Genomic DNA, 27,992 nt, shown 5'->3' on the forward strand with positions numbered 1-27,992 from the left:
GTGTTCATGTTTCGCGTGTAAAAAACACAGTATTTTTCACACAATTTACGTATCTGTATACCGCTGTTTTCACTGTCCTAAAAACGGCTTGAGGATTTCCTTATTCTATGAAGTCCCTCCTTCAGAAATACGTAACGAGTTCTGATTGTGCAAGCGGTTCCCGTGTTGTGATTTGACAGCAGCTTAGCGCACGTTGCCCGGAAAGGTCACGCCTCTTACCATAACGGAGAGATGCATGCGCTCAAAATACAGCGTCCCTAAAGGCCAAACAAAGGTGATTTGACTCCGGGATGAAAATAACAGCGTCTGGACGACATGGCGACAAACACTCTACAAACGCAACCGAAAGCAACACTTCCTCTTCTCCACGTGGGAGAGCAACAAGACCACGCCCCCTTTTTTGCGTATTCTTGTGGGCGGAGGTTAGTCAACAAACTGTTCTACTGACGTCATCAAAGCAGGATGTACAGGGATGTAGTCCAAACCGGCCGTTCGCTGTAGGCTTTGAAAGAGAACGTCTGTTAAATAAAATATCTCGCTTGGCATTGAACTTTGAGCTTTATAATTTTACAGGTATTATTTATGCTCTAACAGCAACATTACACACTAACTAAAATTGGAAAAATGGGATCACGAAGAACAGGACCTTTAAAGTAAAAGTGTGGTGGTACCACGAGCCGTCGCTCCTTTGCCGAGTGAAGGCTTCTGGTGGGGATGTAGACTCGTAGGAGTGAGTCGAAGTATGCGGGTGCTGAGCTTGTGGTGGATCTGTAAGCAAGGGTCAACGCCTTGAACTTGCGAGCCACGAGTGGTAGGGCAGAGAGATGAAGAGAGGTGTGACATGGGCCCTTTTGGGCTCGTTGAAGACAAGACGTGCCGGTGCATTCTGAATCATTTGAAGCATCTTGATCGCACACGATGGAAGTCCAGCCAGAAGCACATTGCAGTAGTCAGGCCTAGAAATGACCAGGGCCTGGACGAGAAGCTGTGTTGCATGCTCTGTTAGGAATGTCTAATCTTCCTGATGTTGTGCAGCGCAAACCTGCATGACCGAGCTGTCTTAGAAATGTGGTCTTTTTTAGGACAGCTGGTCATCAAAGATTACTCCAAGATTTCTGACCGATCTTGAAGGGGTAATCAAGGATGAACCTTGCTGAATGGTGAAATCTTGTTGAAGAGTCGGATTGGCAGGGAAGAGCTCAGTCTTTGACAGTTGAGCTAAAGACAGTTGACCTTTAAAATAAAGATGGCATCAGAATGTTGTGGTTGGTGGTCAGTTTGTGTGTAAGTGTATGTTTTCGACCAATATTAGGTTTTCCACTTCTGTCACGCTCAGTCCATCCTTACACTACATTACCCAGAAGCCGGACATTTAGGGTGTGTTCACACTTGGTAGGTTTGTTTCAATTAAAACAAATTCTGGTGTTTTCAGAAGTTGTCACCTCCATCGTTTACCGTCATATGTATGCACATATCATTGTTTTGGATGTTCAAGTTCAGTCGCAAAATACATGTCAGGAAAGCTGTTTTTTGTATCTTTAGGTTCGGTGTTAAAAATGACAGTGTGAACACTAAGCAAAACAGGACTAAATGTATTGTTTTCTTTTTTTATTCTGGACCAAAATAACCAGGAGAGCCAAACTACAAGTGGGAACACATCCTTAACCCTCTCGAGTTGGCGGTCGCGCCGGCGCGATCGGCTCGCTTTTTTTCTTATCAGTGCCAAAGAGACTCAAATAACTCTGTCTCAAGTCTTGTGAACACATATCTATTGTGTGTTTTGAAGTTTTTTGTTTTTTCAAAAACCATGCATAAACATTTTTCACTCAAAAATACAAGCATGTACATACATGTTGCTCACAAATTATGATAGCCCAGTTTGTGCTAAATACAGTGTAATTACACTTTTGCCATTAATGTGTTTATAAGCAACTGAAAAAAACACAAATGTAAGAGCATGTCAAAACTTCTAAAGGGCCCCAAAAGAGCTCAGACTCCAGAGTGTTAAACATGCCCGTTCCCCATTCATACCCCATTCATCACTAGTGTTCTTTTGTCACTTCCTTGACAACTCTTGTTTTTGACACCTTAAAACCTAAAATTAACAAAAAATATTCAAATTTTAAGCTTTGTTGTTTGAAACAAACATACAAAGCCACTGATAAAGAAAACACACATTTGTTTAATTGGATTTCCCATGTGACAACTAGCCCTTATCTCCACAGTTAAACTAAAAACTATTGCTGTTTTTAATTTTAACATACCAAATATTAAAAGAATATAATGTATATGAACATTTTGTTTTAAAATACAATTATATTAAATAACGTTTAAATCATATAAAATAAATACTTAAAAAATACAGTAGATCATAAAAAGCCTTTCATTTTAGTTTGATTAGTATTGATTTGTCTGAACCAGTGTGGGCTGCTGTACAGTTTCTGTTCAGTAGCAGATATAGGCCACATTTCTCATTTGCTAGAGTTCCCCGCAACCCATGAGGCTTGCAACCATTAAAGGGAGAGTTCACCCAAAAATGAAAATTGTCATTAATTACTCACCATCATGTCGTTCAAAACCCATAAGACCTTTTTTTAACCTTCGAAACACAAATTGAGATATGTTTTATGAAATCCAAGAGCTCTCTGACCCCTCCATAGACATCAATTTAATGACCTCGTGACCATGTTGTGATGTGTATAGTACTATCGTGTACTAAGACAGACGGAAAATGAAAAGTTGCAATTTTCTAGAACTATATGGCTAAGAACTATTCTCTCATTCCTGCGTAATAATCAAGGAACTTTGCTGCCGTTTCATGGGTGCAGCCGCGCAATTACACAGCGCCTGAAAATAGGCCCCAACATGCTCTCTGTGCAAGTAGGTTGTCACGTTGTTGATGTTGACGGAAGTTAGCCTATTTTCAGGCACTGCGTAATATCATTGCGGCGCTGCACCCATGGTACGGAAGCAAAGTTCCTTGAATATTACGCAGTATTACACAATGTAACTATACACATCACAACATGTAAATAGGAAAATGTTGGCTTTATTTTGTCACTTATTGAGCAGTAGGCTAGCTGGAGCCGTTTACCTCCAGTCTTTGTGCTAAGCTAGGCTAGCGGTGGGTCTGTCAGACAGAGTTATTGCACGCACGGAGATGAGAATGTATGGACTTTATCTAACTCTGGGGGATACGGTGAATAAGCTAAAGTCCCAAAAAGTCGGCATGTTCCTTTAATGTTATGAAGCCATGAGAATACTTTTTGTGCACAAAAAAACAACAAAATAACGACTTTATTCAACTATTTCTTCAAGCCTGTGTCAGACTGTTGACGTAGTGTAAACAGTGCAGCGCTTCCTAGTTCAAAACGACTCGTGCGCATGTGTCGTGATGCTCACGTAAAGCCAGCGTTCTGGAAGCGCTGCATTTCACGGCCTTTACTACCTTTCTGGGCCTTAAAAGTGGTAATTAAATTGTCTAACTCTCCCGTCTCTGCAGGACATCTACACCAAACGCTGCAGAGGTAGAGCTACTAAAATCATCAGAGACATTAATCACCCTGCAAACTCTCACTTCACCCTGCTGCCATCTGGTAAGCGCTTCCGTAGCCTGATGGCAAAGACTGAAAGACTCAGGAGGAGTTTCTTCCCCCAGGCCATCAGACTCCTGAACTCAGTCACGTGACTTCACTTCACCCCGCACACGCATAAACATCCAGTTTAAACATTAACATCCACATACTGCCATTGCACTGCACTTTACGTTCCTATTGTTACTGTGTAACAACCTGTAATAACCTGTTTGCACATCATACTCCTGTTTGCACATTATACTCCATTTGCAATTATACCTATTGCATGCACATCATACTTCTCTATATATAAATATATATATATATTTTATGTTAACCACTTATTTTTAAGTCTACAGTCTCTCACTTATCATATCCACTTATTTTATATTTTATATTTTTATTTTATTTTTTTATTTTTATCTTATTTCCTATTTTTATCTTACTTGATTTATTTATAACTCTACTTATGTTAATACTTTTTATTCTAATTTTATTCTATTTCTATTTTAATTTCCCCTTGTGTTCTTGTAACTGTTATTTGCACTGTCCATGGAGCGGACCTGTTTACATTTCACTGCCAGTTGTATATTGTGTATATAACTGTGTATGTGACAAATAAAACTCTTGAATCTTGAATCTTGAATCTTGAATCTTGAATCTTGAATCTTGAATCTTGAATCTTGATCTTGAATCTTGAATTGCTGTCTATGGATATTTTTACTATATATATATATATATATATATATATATATATATATATATATATATATATATATATATATATATATATATATATTTATTTTTTTATTTCCTTATTTTTTTGAAATATTTATAATTAAATTACTTAAATGTATTATTTATTTAAAAACCTGCCTTAATTGATTTAAATATCATTTATTTAAAATGCATTAATATTATTTATTGTTAAATCTTAAGTAATTCATCTTAAAATGTGCTAATTGAAATAAAAATAACAATAAATCATAGGTCATTTTTAAGGGTGCAACATGTTCATCCTAGTTAAATTCAAGCAGATTGACATAAAGAGGATGTTGATCTGAGATAGCAGAGATGAGCTACACACATGGATGCACTCATACTGACTCATAACACACACACACACACACACACACACAACACTCATAGTGGCATTCTGACTCATGTCTCCTCATCTACCTTCTATTGGCTGCAGCAGAGAATGAGAGAGCGAGTGAACCTGGGAGGGGCCGTCTGATGAAGAGAAGGGAGGGTGAGAGAAAGAGAAACAGCAGTGCACTAAAGGAGGGAGGGGTGCATGAGGAACACAGAGCGTGAGGGAGCTGAAAAGAGAGGGAGCGATTCATCAGAGGAGAGAGGGGACTCCAGACTGGATGGGCCCAGCGGTGCCTTGATGGAGCATGGGTCAGGTTTTAGGGTTCTCCCACTGCAGTAAGTCCTTCCTTTATTCCCCACGTCTCTGTATTTCTCTCTGTACAGTATGTAGCTGTTCATATTCTCTTGCTTTGTGTCTGATGCATCATCTTGGTTGTGTGTCGGCTTCAGCACTCATTCTCCCGGCTGTTTTGCAGGATTCTGCTGATGTTGCAGTGTGCACTAGCTCTTACATGTGTACGCAGCATCTGCATGAGACTTGAGCTGTTTACAAATGCTTTTGAGGGATGAACAATGGTGGGGGTGGGGGCAATAATCTGGCACGATTTGGTGTAACAATTGTTACAATTGGGTTGTTTTTGTCTAATTTGTCTTACAGTATGTGTGTGTAAACAATGAATACTGGTGATTACTGGTGATTATTGTCATATCTATTCCTTTTGATGGGGATATTTGAAGGGGATTGGTTAATGTTCTAAAATTGGTTATATGTTCTTTATCATTTAAAGTCATTTTTGAGCAACAAAAATACAATATGGTAAACTATAACCAAAGCTAAGAAGATCAAGGTAAACTAAACACAAATTGAAAATTAAAAAATATACTACCGTACTCAATAATGATTATTTTAATGGCTCTGCAAGCATCATAACAACATAGGGAAATATATTAATATGGCACTAAGCAGACCAGGCATAAAATGCAACACTTATTTTGCTATAATATGTTAGCAAGGGAGCTGACAAAACAAAGGAAACCTCTCAATTCAAGATCTGAACAAAGCTCTGTTGCTTGGTTTGTTTCACTCATCCCAATATGAAATGGAAGCTCAGAGGCTTTTATCACAGGTCTCTTTTATGGCTGTCCATAATATTCAAATATAAATGAGCTGGCTAAGCCTTGTTCACTTTGCAGTATATTCTCTGCAAAAGCTGCCCACTTAAAGGAAAGGTCTATCTGACCAACATGAATAGCAGCCACACATAATGCTACTGTGTTTTGGCTTATCTGAAATAGGCCTAGTCGGTGTGGACTTTGTAATCAAAAATTGTGTCTGTTGTCATAACTCCAAATACTAAGCAGAATAGGCCCTACGCATCTTTGCTTGTGCTATCTATGTTGAGCACGGTAAAGAAAGATTACAAACCGTTCGGTTTTTTAAATAAATTGAAGCGACTGACACCGGAAGCCTTGCACAAGGTAAAAACTGTTGCAATCTGTAATTTAATTAAAATATATTTTTAAAGTTTCAGATATCAGAAAGTAGCATATCACACAGTGGGATATGGCAAGGTATAAGCTGAGTATAATCGTTTACAACAATACTTCAATATAACAACAATTCAACTTAAACAAGTAAGCTTTAATTATTTTATGCTATTGAAGTAGTTCCACATAAATTAGGCCTAACTCACCAAACGCAAAACTTTGACAAAGAAAAACGTTCCTAGCAAGCGCATAGCGCTGACTTCTGAATGGTTTTTTACCATAGACTGTAAAAAAAAACAAAAAAACATAAAGTTTTCAGGGATTATCATGGCTCTGTGGAATACTTGATTCTGATCGGTCAATCGCGCCATCAGTGGTATGTTATGCTGCCTTCATGTGCTATCGGAAATGTCCTAATTCCCACTTTAGAAGTCGTGATTACGAGCTTGTTGTGTTCAAGTGCTTTGTTGTTGGAATGAATGAGGTTTATTCTTGCCTATTTATTGGGAAAATTTGATTAAAACCAACATCATGTCCATCCACTGACAACCATATAAACATTCCAGATAGTCCGCTTCATCAAACATATAATAAGCTTCAAATGATTACTCGTTCATGTAAAAATGCACTACATTAATGTCAAGACAAGACGATTTTGGGGAAAAAACTAATAAAACCACACCTGCCACAGCAATAGTACTCCCCGCCACCATGTTTAAAGTTTATGACACGCCCATCTCGGGAATTTGGGTATCAAATTTATTTCCGAACTTCCCAGTGGTAAACACGACATCAGAGGGCGTTCATGTGCAATTTTTACCTAGGAAACGTTTGTAATTACGATAATTCCGATAGCACGTGAAGGCAGCATTGTTCCCCGATAACAACCTGTAAAACCTGACAACACAGACTCATTTGGGGAACTGTCAATGAAGTCTGCACTTTACGTTTGCTAGGAAAGTTTTTTCTTCATGGAAATTTAATAAAATATTAAAACTCAAATCAATATTTTGTGTACAATTATTTAATTATGTCATCCGAGTATCTCGCTCTCTTGTTTCATACAAACGTAGATTGTTTTGTACACTGTAATGGATAGCAAACAGGATAACAAACAGGTAAGATTTTAAAACAGTTCATATCAAATCAATATCTCTTATCCTCGTAATTATGTATGTGGTGAAACAGTTTAATAAGTGGTATGTACAGTTTCCCTTAAATGCCCATCTAGTCTGAACTTGCCGCTTCCTAGCAACTGCTTTCTTTGCGGAAGCTTTACGTTTAAAGTCCTAACATAATATTTAAACTCAAGTCAATATTTTGTCAAATTTTTACTTATGTGGCTAGAAATCGTGTAATAAGTGGGATAATGCACATTGTTAACACAGAATAAACCCTTTCAGAGTTATGCAAGACTAGTCTTGATCTGGGTTTATTCTGTGATAATAACCGACTAGATGTACATTATCCCTTACATAACATAACGCTGGATGGCGTAATTGACCAATCACAATCAAGTATTCCACAGAGCCATATATATATATATATATATATATATATATATATATATATATATATATATATATATATATATATATATATATATATATATATAATCTTTTTAAATAGGACAAAAAATGACAAGTGACGATTGCCTTTATGTAGAATACAGAAACCCTTGTTATAGCGACACCGGTGGCCGTTATGTGAACTGCAGCTAGCAACTTATTGCTCGTGCATGTGCACATAACGTACAAGAGGCTGAACGTGATTCAAGGTCCCAATATACTCATGAAGTAAAAAGACGTTGGAAATACCTTGCATCGATATCTAGACACAATCCACACTGCTAAGAGCAACGTTTTAGATGAATATGTAAATATGTGCTGCACGCTTTCCTGTCAGTAACAAAATAAACACAACAAAAATGACAGCAGTGAGAAAATAGCAGTTAAGAAAGCAATTGATCATAGTGATGTGGATATGTTTGCACTTGCTCTGAAATTCACCGGCATCATGTCGACTGAGGAGGTAACTAAAATGACCCTGTTATGATAGTTTGATTATAAAGTAGTAGGCCTTTATTTGAGATCTGGCTATGTGAGACTAGTTTGAATCTTTTCTTTGTATGACACATTGAAATTACTGTATAGAAGAGCTTGTTTGGCATTATCCTTGACATTGTAAGCATTCGTTTCATGTGTCAAGTGAAGAGAGGCTCTCGGGAGCGCGTGTAGACAATACATCCTTTTGATTTTCCAGAGTCCTGCACATAAAAATCAATCTTTAGGCTTTCACATAACCTAGGTCTCGGATTTTAAGTTTCATTACAAGCTGTTCATACATTGGCAATAAAAGGATTGATACATGGAAATTCTTACATAAAGCCCCTGTAAATTGAGCATCAATTTCTCTCTCATTTCAGAGGATTTTGGAACAGTGAACTCAACACCTGACTCCACTCCTTCTTGCTCAGATGGTAGTATTTTCATATACAATATACAGTGTGTATATATATATATATATATATACATATATACATATACAGTGTCCTCCACTTATATTGGCTCCCTTAGTAAATATGAGCAAAGGCGGCTGTTAAAATAAATCTGCATTGTTTATCCTTTTTATCTTTAATTTAAAAAAATCACCAAATTCTACCCTTTCATTGAAGTAAAACAATTGAAATGGGGGGAAAACTCATGTTCACATTGGCCACAATTATAGGTTCCCAATTATTTCCAGGTCCTTTTCCCAAGATAACAGCTCTTTATATATAAGTCTTGTTCTATAATGCCTGATGAGTTTGGAGAACACCTGACAAGAGGTCAGAGACCATTCCTTCATACAGAATCTCTCCAGATCCTTCAGATTCCCAGCTCCATGTTGGTGATTCTTCTCTTCAGTTCAGCCCACATATTTTCTATAGGGTTCAGGTCAGGGGACTGGGACGACCATGGCAGAAGCTTCATTTTGTTCTCAGTGACACATTTTTCTTTTGATCTTTATGTTTGTTTTGGATCATTGTCCTGATGAAAGAGATCCAACCACAGCCCACGATTTCGAGCAGAGGCCGTCAGGTTTTGATTTTTCAACTGTTGGTATTTGCTAGAATCCACGATACCATATATCTGAACAAGATGTCCTGGACCTCCAGCAAAAAAATAGGCCCACAACATTAAATCCAGCAGTATATTTAACCATGGGCATGGGGTACTTTTTATCCCTGTTTGGACCAAACCCATCTGGTGGGTTTGCTGTCAAAAAGCTTTTTTTTTTCTATATGACCATAGAACCAGGTCCCTTTTGAAGATACAGTCGTGTCTGACAACTGAATATGTAGGAGTTTATTTTGGGATGAGCAAGGAGGATTTTTCTTGAAACCCTACCAAACAGCATATGGTCATGTAGGTGCTGTTTGCTAAATTGTTTAGGCTTTCTGACCCCAAGACTAAAACTCCAAAACTAATCTCTGCAATTCTCCAGCTGTGATCCTTGGAGAGTATATACTCATGTAGAACAGGAAGTCATGGCTGGACAATTTCATGCTCCTAGTCACTCTGATGTGCTAAAAAAAAAAAAAAAAAAAAAAAAAATTATGAATAAGAATATACTTCAGAGATATTTTACTCACAAGATTTTCAAGGGGTGCCAAAAATTGTTGCCAACATGCATTTGAGAAGAAGAAAAAACATTTATTTCATTATGTAAGTTTCCCCTCACCTTCAGTTGTTTTACTTCATTGAAAGGTTAAACAATGCAGATTTATTATCACAGTCTTCTTTGCCAAGGGTGCCAATAATAGTGGAGGGCACTGTAGGCTAAATATATGAGTGCTTCAGTTAACTTTGCATGTTTTCCTGATATCCACATCTGTTATAGCCCCTGATAACCTTTGCGGCTATTGTATACGCAGTCATAAACATACGCCATTTTTGCTCAGGTGGAAATGAGGAGTCTGACTTCCCCGAACTGCAGACAGCCAGGGAATGGTCCGACGATGAGGAAGGCCTTGAGGATGATGACGCATGTCTCAGCAGCTCATCCGTATGGGGCACGCCGCGTCAGAACTCCTTTGAGCTCACCTTCTCCTACATTGCCTTCTCCGAGAGCGATGGCTCATCACGGAGAGACTCAGGGCGCCGCAGGACTGGGGGGAGGGGCAGCCGTGGTTCACTGCACCGCACGGATACTCTGGAGACCCAGGTACCTCCAGACTCCCCTGCTGCGGAGTGGGACCCTCATGCCTTCTTGACTGTGGAAGGGGAGGGAGACGTGGAGGAGAAGAGCCTGAGGTGGGCGTTAGAGCCACAGAGTCACAGGGTGGAGGAGTTTCAGGATAAAAACAGAGGGACATGGGAAACAACGGAGGAGATCTCAGGCATCCAAACACACATCGAAACATGCAGTCCTCAAAATGAGCAAATAACAGGTGCTCATAAAAATTACGATTGTAAGCAAATTAAAATAAATGTGTTTTTGCATGCACACAATGCATTAGACAACAGATGGACACAATTTTCAAAGTAAACACTGAAGGAGCCTTAAAGGGACCTGATCCATATTGGCCAGAATATCATAGAGACTAGGAGGTGGGCCCTTTTGTCTTTGGCCAGTATGAAAACACCAGAAAACCCTAGGAATTATATAGCCATGCACTAAAGCCCCCTCAAAATACTTATGCCCTAGAAACAACTAAGAACACCCTAGAATCATGGTGGTGAGTTCTGCATGGTCAAACATCCCAAAAACAAACACATTTTTTTACATAAAGTAGATTTTCTGTCTGTCAGATGAGACGTGTGTCGTTTTTTTATTATTATTATTATTATTGAAATATTAATAATGCCAGATTATACATATGAAATAAACTAGCCAGTATAAATATAAGTAATACAAATATTTAAATAAAAATGTAAATGACATAAATAAATGTAATGTATTTCATATATATATATATATATATATATATATATATATATATATATATATATATATATATATATATATATATATATATATATATATATATATATATATATATATATATATATATATATATATATATATATATATATATATATATATATATACACTCACCTAAAGGATTATTAGGAACACCATACTAATACTGTGTTTGACCCCCTTTCGCCTTCAGAACTGCCTTAATTCTACGTGGCATTGATTCAACAAGGTGCTGAAAGCATTCTTTAGAAATGCGGCCCATATTGATAGGATAGCATCTTGCAGTTGATGGAGATTTGTGGGATGCACATCCAGGGCACGAAGCTCCCGTTCCACCACATCCCAAAGATGCTCTATTGGGTTGAGATCTGGTGACTGTGGGGGCCATTTTAGTACAGTGAACTCATTGTCATGTTCAAGAAACCAATTTGAAATGATTCAAGCTTTGTGACATGGTGCATTATCCTGCTGGAAGTAGCCATCAGAGGATGGGTACATGGTGGTCATAAAGGGATGGACATGGTCAGAAACAATGCTCAGGTAGGCCGTGGCATTTAAACGATGCCCAATTGGCACTAAGGGGCCTAAAGTGTGCCAAGAAAACATCCCCCACACCATTACACCGCCACCAGCAGCCTGCACAGTGGTAACAATGTTCTCATTCTGTTTACGCCAAATTCTGACTCTACCATCTGAATGTCTCAACATAAATCGAGACTCATCAGACCAGGCAACATTTTTCCAGTCTTCAACTGTCCAAATTTGGTGAGCTCGTGCAAATTGTAGCCTCTTTTTCCTATTTGTAGTGGAGATGAGTGATACCCGGTGGGGTCTTCTGCTGTTGTAGCCCATCCGCCTCAAGGTTGTGCGTGTTGTGGCTTCACAAATGCTTTGCTGCATACCTCGGTTGTAACAAGTGGTTATTTCAGTCAAAGTTGCTCTTCTATCAGCTTGAATCAGTCGGCCCATTCTCCTCTGACCTCTAGCATCAACAAGGCATTTTCGCCCACAGGACTGCCGCATACTGGATGTTTTCCCTTTTCACACCATTCTTTGTAAACCCTAGAAATGGTTGTGCGTGAAAATCCCAGTAACTGAGCAGATTGTGAAATACTCAGACCGGCACGTCTAGCACCAACAACCATGCCACGCTCAAAATTGCTTAAATCACCTTTCTTTCCCATTCTGACATTCAGTTTGGAGTTCAGGAGATTGTCTTGACCAGGACCACACACCTAAATGCATTGAAGCAATTGATTAGATAATTGCATTAATGAGAAATTGAACAGGTGTTCCTAATAATCCTTTAGGTGTGTGTATATATATATATATATATTGCTTATACCACTGTTAATTTATTACATTTGTTAAAAAATACATTTAGATTATGTTAAATAATAAAAAATAAATGTAAAAATACAGTGTATAGATACAGTGTGTATATATATATATATATATATATATATATATATATATATATATATATAAAATTATAACATTTTATATATATACTTTTATTGACCTTTTGCAATGAACCAGTGTGTCATCCATATAATCTCATGGTTAATTGCGGATTATTTCGGCAGTACCACAGCTTCATGGGTCAGACCCTTTGGTTGCCACGGAAACCACAGCCACCCTGCAGATGGTGGACCCATCACATACAACACCTCCTGCCATTGGACATAACACTCAGGAAGAACAGATCTGTAAGCAGTGGTGCTCTACTCTCAATTTATCGGAGGGGCCAACAATTCGCATCCAGATAGCAGGTTAGAAATCACTTCCCATCTCTATAATCAATTATCTGTTCTCCAAGACTGCTTTAATTGTCATATTCTTTAGAGCCTGGTAGTTTTCTGACAGCACTTCGTTAGTCAATATGTCAATACGTAAAACCTAGAGATATGGTTTCTCTTGTTCACAAGAAGCACAGGCTTCCCTCATGTGAATACAAATGCTTGCGTTTTATTGGAGATTACAGTTTCCATCTCCATGGTAACACACTCCAGGGGCTGCTACCATAATGGGCTGATACTATGGAGTGGATTCCTGGCCAGTCCGTCTTCATTATTCCACACAGAGCAGAAAAAGCAGAGTCATGCTGTCTGTATGCACTATACGGCTCAGAACCATTATGGTTGGCATGTGCTTCCCACATGGTGGTTAGAAGGGTGGTGGCAAAATGGATTCTCATGTGCTGTTGCGTAACAAAGTATATTGACTTTAAGGAGCCATTTGTGTCCAAAACAGACATTACAGACAGTATTCATGTTACCAGTACAGAAATTGTCATCATGCAGAACAACAGATTTTTATTTTCACATGCATATCATGTATAAGCAGAGCTGAGCTGCATAGCAGGACTGTAGAAGAAGAGTAGATGCACATTAAAAACATATTATCTGCACAATAAATATATGTATCAAAACAATGAATCTCAAATTAACCTCATACATGTACACTGCAACAAAAAAAAAATCCCCTTTTTTTAAAAAAACTGAAAAAAGGAAATAAAATAACTAAGGTAAAAAAAAATATCATCATACACTTACCAAGTATTTTAGTGTTTCTGCATTGGCAAACTTTTTTAACTTGTTTAAAGGTAAACACAAGCTGCAACGACACAACAACACTTATATTCAGGATACAGTATATTAAACCAAATATTAATATAGCTGCAAGCAGCAATACCGGGGCCAAGCGCTAATAAGAAGACAAGACATGCCAAAATGGCTGGGAGTGTCAGATCAACTGCAACAATGAGCAACTAAACACATTTTAAGATGATTTTAGGCAAAAAGGCTGAAAAATGCATTGCAGTCTATGGGAATTTAATGTTTTGTTCTATTATAGCGCCACCAAGAGGCACAATCCTACCATTTTTTTATGTGTCTTCGGAGTGAGCCTAGAGTGAGCCCATACATGTGTGTGTCAATTTTGGTGAAAATATCTCATTTCGTTTTGGAGTTATAGACATTTATATGAAAAAACACGTAAAAAATGACTGACACCTGACTTTGATTGGATTTTACTCCCCCTTACTATCAATATTTTGACATTTGGGATTAACAGTTAGCTATCGACCTATGTTTCCGAACTTCTGACACTGGTTTCGTCTCGATCGGACTAGCGGTTTCAAAGATATCAGCTAACATTTTATAAGCGCTAAATTACAATGCTGCACAAACCATACGCCGAAACCTGGTAAGTCTGGTATCGTTGGACTCGGCAAGGATTCAGGAGACAAAAAAAGTTGAAACTTCTCAGGCTCCTTCAGGGCATCGTGCTGATGACCCATACCGAGTTTCATAACAATCCGTTCATGTTTTCATAAAATACAGCATTTGAACACATAATTCAAAATGGCCGACAGCCAAAATGGCCGATATGGTAAAATAGTTTTTTTTTACCATATTATGATTTTTGGACTAAGGGTTCAGAAGTTATAAGCAAAAATAGCCATTTTTCGTATCTCCGGACCAGTAGGTGGCGCTGCACCGAAACGCTGCATGTTGCCTCAGGTCATGTTTGTGAAATTTCAGTTCTGTCTCATTATACATTTATGCGTCCTGCATAAAATCACAATAGAGTGAGTTTTGAGCAGAAACATTGCATTAATCTCATACGAGCCACTAGATTAATGGTGCGCGGCTGACTTTCTGAAAAGCTCTGCATGGATTGAGGCGCGTGAAACAGGAGACACGAACGCTAACAATTAAAGGCCATTTCTTAGTTTCTTCTTTTCGTGGAGGGGGGGGGGGGAGGAGTGAAACTCCGCCTATGTATGTGACAATGTTAATATGTTTAGTCTTGGCGGAATAGATCTGCTACGCTGCTGCTTGCTGCTGCTCTACAATATTGCATATATGGATTACCCGTGGCAGATCTATACAGGTGGAGCTGGTGAAGGTGGAGGTTTCTGAAAGTGTGCTGCAAACTGCTACAGCAAACGGTGACCAAGTATTTGAAAGTTGAACCGTGAGCTCATTGGCTGCTAATACAGAAGGAACCAATCAGCTGTACCTTTTAAGGCCGACACACACGAAGCCGACGGTCGGCCGTTGGCCAAAGGCAGAACTAATGTCTTGTTATCCTACCCGAGCATTCCAAAACGCAAATGTTGTCATAACAACATGAGCCACTTAAAATTAAGAAAGTTGTCGACATAACTGATATTCAAAATGGTAAGCAAGCGCTGCTTTGTTTACATTTCGTATCTGTGTATATGCCGTATATCCTTGTTTCGGTTTCTCCTTCTGAATATAGAATATAGATTATTGATACCTGCTGATATAGATATAGTTAATTCCTACACGCAGGTGCAGAACGTACATGCAAGTTTTCAGTCGGCTGTAGTCTGTGCTGTGTGTTCAAGCGCAGCTTTTTGGTTCAGACGCAGACGACGCGAGGTGACAACAGCCGCGCGGCGCCGCTCCCACCACGCACATCACGCGCTGCGCGTAAGGCACCAAGTGCTGAGGGGGGCACCACAAGAAAATGCTCTCTCCGCTTTAAACAGACTCAAGGCTTGTGGTATAAATCCATCCATAACATGAAAAACTTCCTGATAAGCATCCTTCCTGTTATAGGTGTTGCTTAACCAATAACCAAATGAAAATGTAGAAAGGGGGAAGGGAAATGAGGATAGAACAAAGAATTAATGAATCTTTTTCATAAAAGTGGTTGATGCGTAAAGTCTAATGTTACTTATTGAGTGCTTGTTATAGATTTACAGTGGTATTACTGTACATCGTTAATTTGTCTAAACTGATCTCAGGTTAATGTACAGTGTGTACAATATATTTGTGAGAGCGTGGATTTGTATCCTCCCCACTATATAAGTCTAACTGCCTCTGTCTTCTTTAATGGGGCGGGCACAATTTTGCAGATTTATTTTTGGGTCGTTGGGCCAGGGGGACTGCTGACAGTGCAGGCACAGCCAAAAACAGCTTGAGGGGTTTTCAGAGAAGAACAGGGACATAGACACAGGCCAGAGAGGGATCGGTCCATGAAGACTCCAAAATGACCAGTAAAGGTGAGGGACCAGGAAATACACACAACTGGTGTTTTCAGAATATGACTATCAGCATAGAGAATCATTTAAGCTGTGAGACGTGAGTTAGGTGAACTTTTATTCCTGTCTGAACCACACAGCAAAGAGTTTGACGTTTAATCCTGATCCTTAATTTCAGTCAAGTTTATAGTGTTGTTTTTATGGTTTTTGATTATGAATTGAGAGATATGTGTGGTATTTCATGATATTAGAAGTTGTGTGTTTGTATATGAGAATTGACTACTTTTGGATTCATTCAGAAGTGTAACTTCATAATTCATGCATAGATTACATGTGTTTTATGTACAATATGTATTTGATGGGCATGATAGTATTAATATATGATAGGTGGGTGTGACACCTAACCTTATACTTGCCAGTTGCAGCTTTCCCTAGTCAAATATTTTTTACAATGACTGTAAGCCATCGAAAGCAACTGTTTTCCCTATATAACTGCTACTTTCTTATATATTTTGTATCACTCTGTGGTATCTTTCTTCAACTAAAATCAACATTTCACAAACATTTATTTATTTATTATTTGGTAAGTAGCTGTGTAATAAGTGGGATAATGTCAGCCACAAAATAAAACCCTTCAGGATGATAATGATCACTTTTTCTGGATTGAGATTTAGTGATAATGATTTATAAACATGCTAACATTACTGAGATTTTGAAAAATATATATTTAATTCAGTTTGAAAGTGAACAATTTGCTCCTTTTAAGAAAGTAGTTTAGAATGTCATTAGCTTCAAGTGTTTGTTTACAGATAGCCATATACTGCCTGAGCTGACAAGCTAAAGCTAACCACGTCAAATGAGTCAGTTAGGCCACCTGGCATAACAATAAACAGTTGTGTCTAAAGCTAGGGGCTTCTTACACATTACGTTGATGTTATAAATAGTACATCCACCTGCTGCTAGGTCCACCATTCAGTTGAACGACAGACATGAATGGTATTAGCCCTGAGGTAATTCTGAATGGATTAGCCACCGTATTAGCCTTGTGAGCTATTGTTTTGCTTAATACGAGTCCCCAACAGTGTACAAAGACATTTCCCAGTGTATTAAACTGACTTTATAACACTGAGAAGTGATTGCGATTAAAATGTATAGCTGTTCTCATTACTGAGATTCTAGGAGAGTATATTATAACGTTATAAAGCCTTTGAGACTACTGATTACTGACTACTGGCAATGGGATACAGGTTGAGTGCTGTCAGCAGGTGCTTTAAGAGACCACTTTAAATTCTTAGTTTCTCTTCCTTCCTACACTGACTAAAAATAGCCAAGGTCAGCCCAAAAGACTCCTTGCAGTTTGTCTCCCTGTCATCAATAACTTAAACCTATACCCACCCACTCATTTAGCCTTGACTTTTCTATCTTTTCTTAAGATGTTTTGATTCACGTGTATCTACATTGCATCCTTAGAGTGCTAGGCATAACTGTATTGATGTTCATCTTTGTAACCTTCCGTTTCGGTATTCGTTTAAAAAATAGAGCTCTAAACAAAGATTTGGGAGGAGCTACTGTAGTTAATCTAATCTTGCAAATCATTACGCAAGAATTTAGCCTATAAAAAGCTGCTTACATCAATACCATGTCACTTCATGTCCTGCCTTATATCTGTCCCTTTATTACTAACTTAATTTATTAAGTTATTCATACTTTTCTTTTTCTGAGAACTTTATACTTTAAGATTCAAGATTTTATTCCGCAAAGGTTTGTCTCCATCCATTTGTCTCGAGTGCAACAATTGGGCTCAGGAAGTAAAAATCCCATTTACTTTATTTTTTTTATAATAACTTATAAAACATTAAGAGACAGTAGGCCTATGAGCCGAGTACATAATTTGCCAAACTAAGACATGCTTCTGGGACAACATCCTTTGGTCTCTATCCTCCACTCAACACCCTATCCCAAACCTAGCCCTAAATGATAGGTTAATAGGGATGTTACGCGTTAAGCCTAATCTTAAAATGTGATTGGTTGATCTGAATGTTTTAGGTCAACAAGGATGTTGATCCAAAAACATGTCCTACTTGGGTAAATCACATTAAGCTTCTCGTCCATTTTATTAGAGGTGTTCACAAAACCCCAATCCTAAGTATTAAATTTTGACATCTTTCACACTGTTTGTGATACAGTTCGTGAATGATACTTTCAATCGTGTGGCTTGTTGAGGAGAGGCATGCTATTATAAGTGACATTGGAGGAGTACATTGGAGCATTTTGAGAACACTGGAGGACTAAAATGTCATAGAGACGTATGATGTTTAAGAAACCACAAAGCAACACCCTGGAAACCACACACATCACCCTACACCCACCCAAATCTAGTTTAATCTGCTTTTGTTTGTCAACCACAGTCTTTAGGAAACCATTTGTAGTCTTGACTTGTAGTTTTAAACCCCAAACTTTTCTCTACCTCCATGTAGTAATGGATCTGATCTACTGGAAAGATATGGAGCGGACAGGGATGGTGTTCACAGGGCTGGTGGTGGGGCTGCTGTCTCTGTTCCAGCTGAGCATCATCACCGTGGTGTCCACTCTCTCCCTGGCCATCATCTGCTTCACCATCTCAGTCAGAATCTACTACAAACTGCTGCATGTGCTCCAGCTGGGAGATGGAGCACACCCCTTCCAGTGAGTCTCTGATCTCTTCTCCAGTCTTCTTCACTTTTTAATTACTTGATTCTAGATTCTAGTGTAAGTAGACATTGCAACCAGTATGAACAGAGCATTTGGTTGTAGTATAGTATTATGCGGTGGTCAACAAGTGCCCTTTTCATTTTGGCAAGGTGATTTTCTTTATGATTTTAAACATTATATCAGACAATGATTGTCTGTATGTGATGTGCCATCTACAATATTAAAAATATACTTTAATATGATGGCCTTTAGAAAAGTAACAGGGTTGACAGTCTAGTTTAATTTGATATTACAAGCCTTTAGTGTTGGGGGTAACACATTCAGATTACTTTTTTTTAAGTAACTAGTACTGGATTACTTTTAAATTTGCAACTAATATTTTAGGTACTTTTTTAAATAAATAATAGTTACTTGTTTTCCCATTTATTTATTCATTACAGTGAAATGCTAACTCAGAATATTGTGCAACCCTGCAATAATTTGAAAAAAAAAAAAAAAAAAACATATATCCTTTATATATTTAATCTCATTTTCACTTTCCAATTCCTTTGCTGATAACATTCGATTATACAATTCAGCAATTCTAAGCAGAAATAACTTTGGATAAACATCACATTTGTGTTTCATTTTTTATCTTTATGTTTCATTTTATAGAATTTATTGCAATTAGTTACTTTTTAGGGGGTAACGCAATATTGTAACGCGTTCATTTTAAAAGTAATTTTCCCCAACACTGCAAACCTTGTGTTCAAAGATCATGACACTGCATTGTGCTTATTAGGAAAAGAGTTTAATGCAAATATTTCTACGATACAAAATTGTGGTAACAGGGTTGAAAATGTAAGATTGTTCCCTACTGATAAAATAAAATAAAAAATACTGATACAAATAAGATACATTTTCTTTTGCTTGCAGTGTTCACTTGATTTATATAAATTTTTACACACATAACCAATGACCCTCAGTTGCATCTTTCCATTGACCAAAATTTTTGTCCCTAATGAAATTCATCAAAAGTCATTGAAGAGCTTGGGAATTTTGTATATTTTTTATTTTTTCGATTGTTTCACTTGTGATCAAGTTGTAATATTATTTTACCCCTATTGTATATATTTAGGATATATAAAATGCTAGCCACAAGATTAGCCTTAGAAAAGATAAAATAGATTTTGTTACAAGCATAAAAGATAATTTCCACCACAGAATACTATATTAAACAAAGGATATGAGATGTGATGGAAATTTCCGTTTCAGAAGTTTTTCAAGATTTTGAGTTTCAGAAAAAAATTACAGTATTCTTCTGTGATGCATGTATGTGGACATTATTAGAAGACAAATTAAATTAATGAACTAGTGAGAGTGTGAAACATTTATTTTCATAGGGACAACTGTGAGCAACTGTGAAACTTTTGAAGAAGAAACTATGGGCTCTACTTTAGATAAATGCATCTTCTTGATGCCAAAAATAATTACATTTAATATCTGTGTTTTCAATGTGTGTGTCTCTGTATGCATTGATGTGCTTCAGGTCATATCTAGACTTGGACATCAGTTTAAGTGGGGAAGAAGCTCAGAGCTATGTGCAGAGGGCTATTGTGTTGTCCTGCTCTGCCGTGGACTCACTGAGGAACCTCATCTTTGTGGGCAACCTGTTCAACTCACTTAAGGTACAGCCTGGGAATTGATGGTTTTGTATAAAATGTATTTGTCTTAACACTCATATCTTGAATCTGTGTGATACAACGATGATATTCCACATTCATGAAAAGAGTTATCACTCTCTTAGTATTTTAATTTTTTCTCTCTCTCTCTCAGTGACAGAACATCTCTCTTTCAGAAAGATTCACATTGCTAGTAAACATTCACATTTCTAGTTTTGTGCTCTGTAGTGCTTGTCATAAGAGATTATTTTCATATCTTCTTCTCTTGTCCGCTTCTATTTATTAAATTCTCATTTTATATTTCTTCATCCTCCTGAGAAAACCATTAGAAACACATTAGAATGGGTGAGAAACACCTTTGGAATGTTTAATTGTATCATATTTCATAGGAATATGTTTTTTTTTACACTATTGACCTGTAGTATCTCCCCAACAGGAAGAAACCAACACTTTTTTTTCTTGCTTGTTCATGAAAAAAAGCTAACTATATAATAACTACAAAATAACAATTGTTTCTCTTTTCATGAAATTCATAAATCCATTTTCATGAGAACTGTAGCCATTAAAAAAGGGTCTTCTACGGAGGACAAAAATTTATTTTCATTATTTCAGGCCCCTCAGCTGTGCACTTAACAGCTGTCACTCTAAATAAAACTCAAGACTTACCACATTAAATACTTCTGACAGTGTTTTAGGGTGTATTTTCAGGCATATCTTGACATGGCGTGTATCCCAGACATTATGGCACAGAATTACAGAATCCGTAATAATATTCTTCATTTTCCATCTTCCCTTCTTGCGGGTCCTATCGAATTAAAGCACTGTTTTTTCACTGATTAAGGGGCAGTCATGGCCTAATAGTTAGAGAGTCAGACTGGTAACCTGAAGGTTGTGGGTTTGATTCTCAATGCCGGCAGGAAATGACTGAGGTGCCTTGTGCACCTAACCTCTGATCGCACCCTGGGTGCCTCAGCAAAATGGTTCCCCACTGATCCGGGTGTGTGTTCACTACTCACTGCTCCTAATGTAAGTGCACTAACTTGGATGGGTTAAATGCAGAGGACAAATTCTGAGTATGGGTTACCATACTTGGCTTTCACATGGTCACTTTACCTTTTCACTTTTTAAACTCACCCTGTCATTTTCAACTACAGTCCAGCAGCACAGGTAGTACAACATTCACCCTCCTCCTCCCTAGCTCCACCTGTCTATTTTTGTTTTGTATGCTTTTATAATTTTTATCAAATAAAATATAATTTTTCACAATACAAAATATTTGTAAATTATTTGAGAGTTGCCCTAACTGAACTGATGTCTCTGAGAAATACTGAGATATAAAAGAGATTTCTGATCTTGTGAATGTGTTTCTACTTTAACTATGAACACAATCCTGATAAGTTTGGTTTTCAAGTTATTTTTATATTTTTGATTACAATTTAAACATAAATCGGTAATGACTTAGTATGTATTGGAGGACCAGTCCTATAAAAGTAATCTAACTTTGTCTTTTAGACACGTCTAAACTGATAAATTCAGCTTAGCACTGCAGAGTCTTCAGCTGAAACTCTCAACAGTCCTCAAGTTTCGGGGTGTCACAGAGTCACAGTATGACCTGTGTGGAATGTGACATGGGACACATGTGGTCTTATGTAGTATGAGACGAGAGGATAAAAGAGGTTCTTGTCCTTAGTGCGGTTTCCAGTTTCAGACTTGGTGACTAGAAACTTCTGACTGAGAGATATAAGAGGAAACATTTTCTCTACGGGCCAGAAGCGCAGTGTTAGACAACAATCATGCTGTAGATGTCGTGTTTTGACAAAATGCTGAAGTGGCTTGTGGAATCAAATTTTTCTGTTTTCTAAGGAATTGATTAATGAAATGTTTGTTGTTATTCCCAGTTCTTGTTGCTGATGTATCTGGTCACGTTCCTGGGAAGCCTCTGCAATGGCCTTACCTTGCTCATCATCGGTATGATATCCATGTTTACAACTTTACAACTATTTTTTAGTTATGCTGTGTAACTTGCAGTCAGCAGTTATTATGTAACTTACACATACAGTGGCCTCAAACATATTTTAACACTTTTGTATTTCATTACATAAACTATGAACATAAACTATGAACTTTCCACAAAAATTTGAAGACCACAATACAGTTTTTGCTTAGTTTGACTTAATTGTCTAAATATGTTCTGAGGTCACTGTATATCCTCCCCGGTCCAGTAATTTGTAATATAATACCCTGAAAGTTATGCCGGGTTCAGACTACACAATATTTTTGCCTGTTACGATAGTCACTGTGTCAGATTATGCAATTTTGCCTCCTAAATTCTTGTCGTGTCGCAGACAAAAAACATGTCAAACCGCCTTTCCACTAGATCCGACATTTGCATATGATTGTCGCATTTCACCCTCTAGCGGCAGTCGCATGAAACTTTGAAATTGGTCGTGAAGCAACCGTTAACCTTGGCTTATATTGATTTAATACTGTCTTGACGTCAGAAAAGCCCCAAAGAGAACTTGAGGTAAAATATAGTTGTTGTTTTTTTATTTAGCCAGTATGTTGCCTACTCACCGGGTTGCTAAAACGCCTCCGCTGTCTTTTTTTCACTCTGTCATGGTAGTTACTCAAGGAAACATCATAAAGGCAGGAGTACAGCCATTGAATCTTTCCACCATTGCACCAATAGAGGGTATGCATTGACGTCACTTTCCCACCGGAACATGCCCCTTCAGCTGTGACTGAGTGGCAGAAGAGCTGCTGCATGATTGGATTTAATAGGGGAAAAACGCGAGTAAAACTAACGGTTATCAGTTTAAACTAAAGGTTGGACTCGATTTAGTGTTCCTTACAACTTACCAAATATCCAGTGATCCATGGATATTGACATGCAGCCAGGAATCACGTTTTTCTGACATTTATATGAGCCTGATTTCAATACATACATAAATATTTATCACTATCACTCATCACAATTTCGATAGTGAATCCAGCATGTATATGCGGATGGGCCTATGTATTAAAGCGTGTATGTGGCCGCTTGTCAAGAATGGAAAAACTTGCCTATTAATAGTTTTTTATATCGCCTAGACAGTGCGCAAAGAGTGCTCCCTTTATAGTCTCTAAAAGCTGTCACTCATTCAATGAACACGATCTCACAAAGTTCTGTTTTATTAATCAGTGAAGCTGATTGCACAATGAATCTCTTTTTTTTTACATAATGTCTACACTTTGTTAGAGAGGATTTGTGCACGTGCAGAATTCAGCACTGGACAAAAACTCGAGCGGAGAGTGGATTCTAACTTCATCACCTGTGATTGGCCATTGCGTTCATGAAATCAACAAACATGTCTATGATTGGCTACATTGCTCACCGAAGCGAAAACACGTTGGTGCCGGGCCTGGTTTTTCGTGGCATTCACGTTGTAAACCAATGCTGCCTCTTAGTCTTTTTGCCAATCAGTGGGCATAACCGCAGTCACTCCGGCCGATGGTGATGCTACATGCATATACCCTCTATACTATCATCTCTCTTTCGTTTCGGCATGTTTAAAAGCTGTGCACAGAAGAGCCTCGGTGCTCCTACTGGGATAAAACGATTGATTCTTACATCCCAACACCCATTGTCGTTTACAAATCTCCACGACACCCTACATCAAATGGATCATGCCAAAATCTGCCTAAAATCGTGTAGTCTGAACCGGGCATTAAACATATACAGTATTAGTGGTGCTTTATGAGAAGTTAATCCTAAATGCGTTTCTAACTAGTTCTCTTGTCATCATGTGGTGTCCAGGTGTGATTGCCGTCTTCTCTGTCCCTCTGTTTTACACAAGGCACCAGGTAACACAATCTCTGTGGGCTACAACGACAGTGGCATCTAATGCATATTCATGTATTTCTCTGTATACTTTAGTCCTAGTATTTTCATATTCAAAAAAGCCTGTATATTATACTGTATATCCACCTTTTTCCTGAGCAAACGATGAGTGCCGCCATAATGGATTTTATTTTCGTTTTGGATGGTGTCCTGTTCCGGTCTCCATAGGAGCCCATTGTTAAAATAGGGTAAAAAAGAGCGACTGAATAAATTGAACAGAAACTTTTTGAACATTACCAAAAATTCAAAACAACAGCAATAAACTGAAGAAATTCCTGCAAAATATGTGTTTTGAGCAAAGACAAGGACAACATGGCAGACATAGTATGTCCATATTACAGTCATACTACACACATTTATACTACAACCCCAAATCAGAAAAAGTTGGGACAGTATGGAAAACGCAAATTTAAAAAAAAAAAGAAGTGATTTCTAAATTTACTTTGACTTGTATTTCATTGCAGACAATATGAACACAAAATATTTCATGTTTTGTCTGGTCAACTTCATGTCATTTGTAAATATGCATCCTTTCCTGTCATTCAGACCTGCAACACATTTCAAAAAAAGTTGGGACAGGAGCAATTTAGGGCTAGTAATGAGGTAAAATGGTTAAATAATGATGTGATTTGAAACAGGTGATGTCAACAGGTGATTGTAATTATGATTTGGTACAAAAGCAGCATCCAAGAAAGGTCTAATCCTTTAGGAGCAAAGATGGGCCGAGGATCGCCAGTTTGCAAACAAATACGTGAGAAAATTATTGAAATGTTTAAAAACAATGTTCCTCAAAGAAAGATGGGAGATTTGGATATTTCACATTCAACAGTGCATAACATAATTAAAAGATTCAAGGAATCTGGAGGAATTTCAGTGCGTAAAGGACAAGAGCGCAAGCCTAAGCTGAACAACCGTGATCTCTGATCCCTCAGGCGGCACTGCATCAAGAATCGTCATTCATCTGTAAGCGATATCACCACATGGGCTCAGGACTACTTTGGCAAACCTTTGTCAAGTACCACAATACGTAGTTACATCCACAAATGCCAGTTAAAACTGTACTGTGCCAAAAGGAAGCCCTATGTTAACAGTGTCCAGAAGCGCCGTCGACTTCTCTGGGCTCGGAGGCATCTGGGATGGACCATCACACAGTGGAAACGTGTACTGTGGTCAGATGAATCAGTATTTCAGGTATTTTTTGGGAGGAATGGACGCCGTGTGCTCCGGACCAAAGAAGAAAAGGATCATCCAGACTGTTACCAGCAACAAGTCCAAAAGCCAGGGTCTGTCATGGTATGGGGTTGTGTCAGTGCCCTTGGCAAAGGTAACTTGCACTTCTGTGAAGGCACCATTGATGCTGAAAAGTACATAGAGATTTTGGAGCATAATATGCTGCCTTCAAGAAGACATCTTTTCCAGGGACATCCATGCATATTTCAACAAGACAATGCAAAACCACATTCTGCACACATTACAAAGTCCTGGCTGCGGAGGAAGAGGGTACGGGTACTTGACTGGCCTGCCTGCAGTCCCGACCTGTCTCCAATAGAGAATGTGTGGCACATTTTGAAGCGCAAAATGCGACAACGAAGACCCCGTACTGTTGCCCACCTTAAGACTTGTTTGCAGGAAGAATGGGACAAAATTACACCTGAAACACTTAATCACTTGTCTTCAGTCCCTAAACATTTTAAGTGTTGTGAGAAGGAATGGTAACATTACAAAGTGGTAAATGCTTTACTGTCCCAACTTTTTTTGAAATGTGTTGCAGGTCTGAATGACACGAAAGGATGCATATTTACAAATGACATGAAGTTGACCAGACAAAACATGAAATATTTTGTGTTCATATTGTCTGCAATGAAATACAAGTCAAAGTAAATTTAGAAATCACTTCTTTTCTTTTTTTTTTTGCGTTTTCCATACTGTCCCAACTTTTTCTGATTTGGGTTGTATATAGAACATACGATGTGACAGAGTTGTGATTGTGCGACAGAGAAAATCATTTTTGTCATTTAGAGGGAAAATGTGTGAATTTTAGCATTTGAGTCAGCAACTTGCTAAAAGTTGCCAAATCAATTTTAAAAGTAACTAAATTTGTTGCTATGTGCTTTTTGGAGAGAAAAAAATTGCCAGGGTAGTCTGAAAAGGTAGATGCTAAATCTAGCAACAAAATTGCTAAGTTGGCATCACTGTTAGAAACACTGTGTTCAGGAAAAGGGTGGATAATAAGAAACATTTTGTGCAAAAGTCACAGATGTTAATATCATGATGTGTGGTGACATCAGGGATTTTGGTTTTAATTAGGCATTTATTTGCACCAGAAGTAGATCTGGATCCTCTATAACTGAATCTGAAAATGATTTTAGTGGGTCTCCCACCCTCCCGCCTTCAGACATATTTAATTATTTTGTATCTGTATCTGTCAATATATACTGTATATATATATTATTTGGCAAATGTGATTGAAATTTAAACCACAATTATTGCAGCTACCGCATATAATTATAATTAAGTCAATTAACCACAATTATTAAATCAATAATTGCAACAGGCCTGATGGAATTTCTCAGCAAATATTGATATATGAAGCCACTTGCAGTGCAATTCATTTGATGGTTTTTTTTTTATTATTGATAGACAGCCCTTATGTTAACACATCTATTGCAGCTCATGTCACTCACTTCTTTTACAGGACAAAGTGGACAGCTGCTTTGTAGAAGTACATGCCCGTATTGACAACATAAAGGACTTGTGAGTATAGCGCCATCTGCTGTGAACTGTCATTTATATTTTCCTTTAATATCTGTGTTTCAATGTGATATTTGTGTAATTTATTGGCTAGATCTGATTTCCATCAACCGATAAACAATAGTGGTTCTCTAAGTCTATGATAGAGCAAAAATGAGACCCTACTTCAACTGGATTTTTGTCTGTTGAACAGCCTTCATCGCCTGACCCAAGGTGGCGGACCACCCCTGGATCCCACTCCTGGTGGAGCTAAACCCAAAGCCTATTGAGACATCTCACAGAGGAGGAAGAACTACACGCAGTCACTCAAAAATGTCTTAATTAGCAGTTTGTGCTCAGAGTCCCGCCTCTGCAGCAGTGGGGGAGGGGCTAATGACACAGGGCCTTAAATGGGAGGCAATACGGTTTAAGGAGGGAGGACCATGCAAAGAACAATCTTGGATGAAAATCGAATCAAAAGGAATTTTAAGAAGTTAAAGACATGTTTTCATTTCCACATTTCAGTGCGAGTGCGAGTGCGAGTGTATGAATGAAAGATATATCGCTAAGATACTTGAGCCACCCATACAATAACGGGAGAGTTATCTGAACAAACATGGATGACTTCAGTGAAGTAACAGCAGTGAAAATGAGAATCAGAGCTTTTTGAATCCAGATTGACTGCAGTTCGCCTGGCAGAAACATAAAGCAGGACCAGTTTCCCGATGGGGTTTTTACTTCTGACAGTCTCAAAATCGCATTGTGTGTGTGTGTGTGTGTGTGTGTGTGTGTGTTTGTGTGTGTGTGTGTGTGCGTGTGTGGGCAGCTTAAGCCTGTTAAAGTACCTAAGAGCTATTAAAACCACAATGTTATTTTCTTTTCCAATGTTT

At 38.0% G+C, this 27,992-nt stretch overlaps 1 protein-coding gene across 3 annotated transcripts; it reads left to right on the top strand.

Annotated features, from left to right (window-relative positions):
• The first annotated feature begins 4,850 nt into the window (after positions 1-4,850).
• On the top strand, positions 4,851-27,987 carry rtn2a (reticulon 2a). 3 transcript variants are annotated; one of them, XM_079823014.1, is made up of 10 exons: positions 4,851-5,006; positions 8,584-8,637; positions 10,102-10,611; positions 12,710-12,895; positions 18,618-18,825; positions 20,360-20,498; positions 22,391-22,460; positions 24,289-24,335; positions 27,068-27,126; positions 27,317-27,987. In XM_079823014.1, the coding sequence occupies exons 1-10, from the start codon at positions 4,976-4,978 to the stop codon at positions 27,390-27,392; spliced, it is 1,380 nt and encodes a 459-aa protein (XP_079679140.1). In that variant the 5' UTR covers positions 4,851-4,975; the 3' UTR covers positions 27,393-27,987. The 3 variants fall into 3 exon arrangements, with proteins under 3 accessions (XP_079679140.1, XP_079679141.1, XP_079679142.1); XM_079823015.1 differs by having other exon boundaries at positions 4,862-5,006; positions 10,102-10,590; XM_079823016.1 differs by lacking the exons at positions 4,851-5,006; positions 8,584-8,637; positions 10,102-10,611; positions 12,710-12,895 and adding an exon at positions 16,043-16,161.
• Positions 27,988-27,992: the final 5 nt, after the last annotated feature.

Source organism: Gobio gobio, assembly GCF_949357685.1.
Source record: "Gobio gobio genome assembly, chromosome: 8".
NCBI lineage: Eukaryota > Metazoa > Chordata > Actinopteri > Cypriniformes > Gobionidae > Gobio > Gobio gobio.

Coding starts and splice junctions, on each gene's coding strand:
- rtn2a (XM_079823014.1), top strand. CDS start 4,976: ATGGGTCAGGTTTTAGGGTTCTCCCACTGCA. Junction 10,612..12,709: donor TGCTCATAAAAATTACGATT/GTAAGCAAATTA, acceptor TTATTTCGGCAG/TACCACAGCTTCATGGGTCA. Junction 20,499..22,390: donor ACCTGTTCAACTCACTTAAG/GTACAGCCTGGG, acceptor TGTTATTCCCAG/TTCTTGTTGCTGATGTATCT.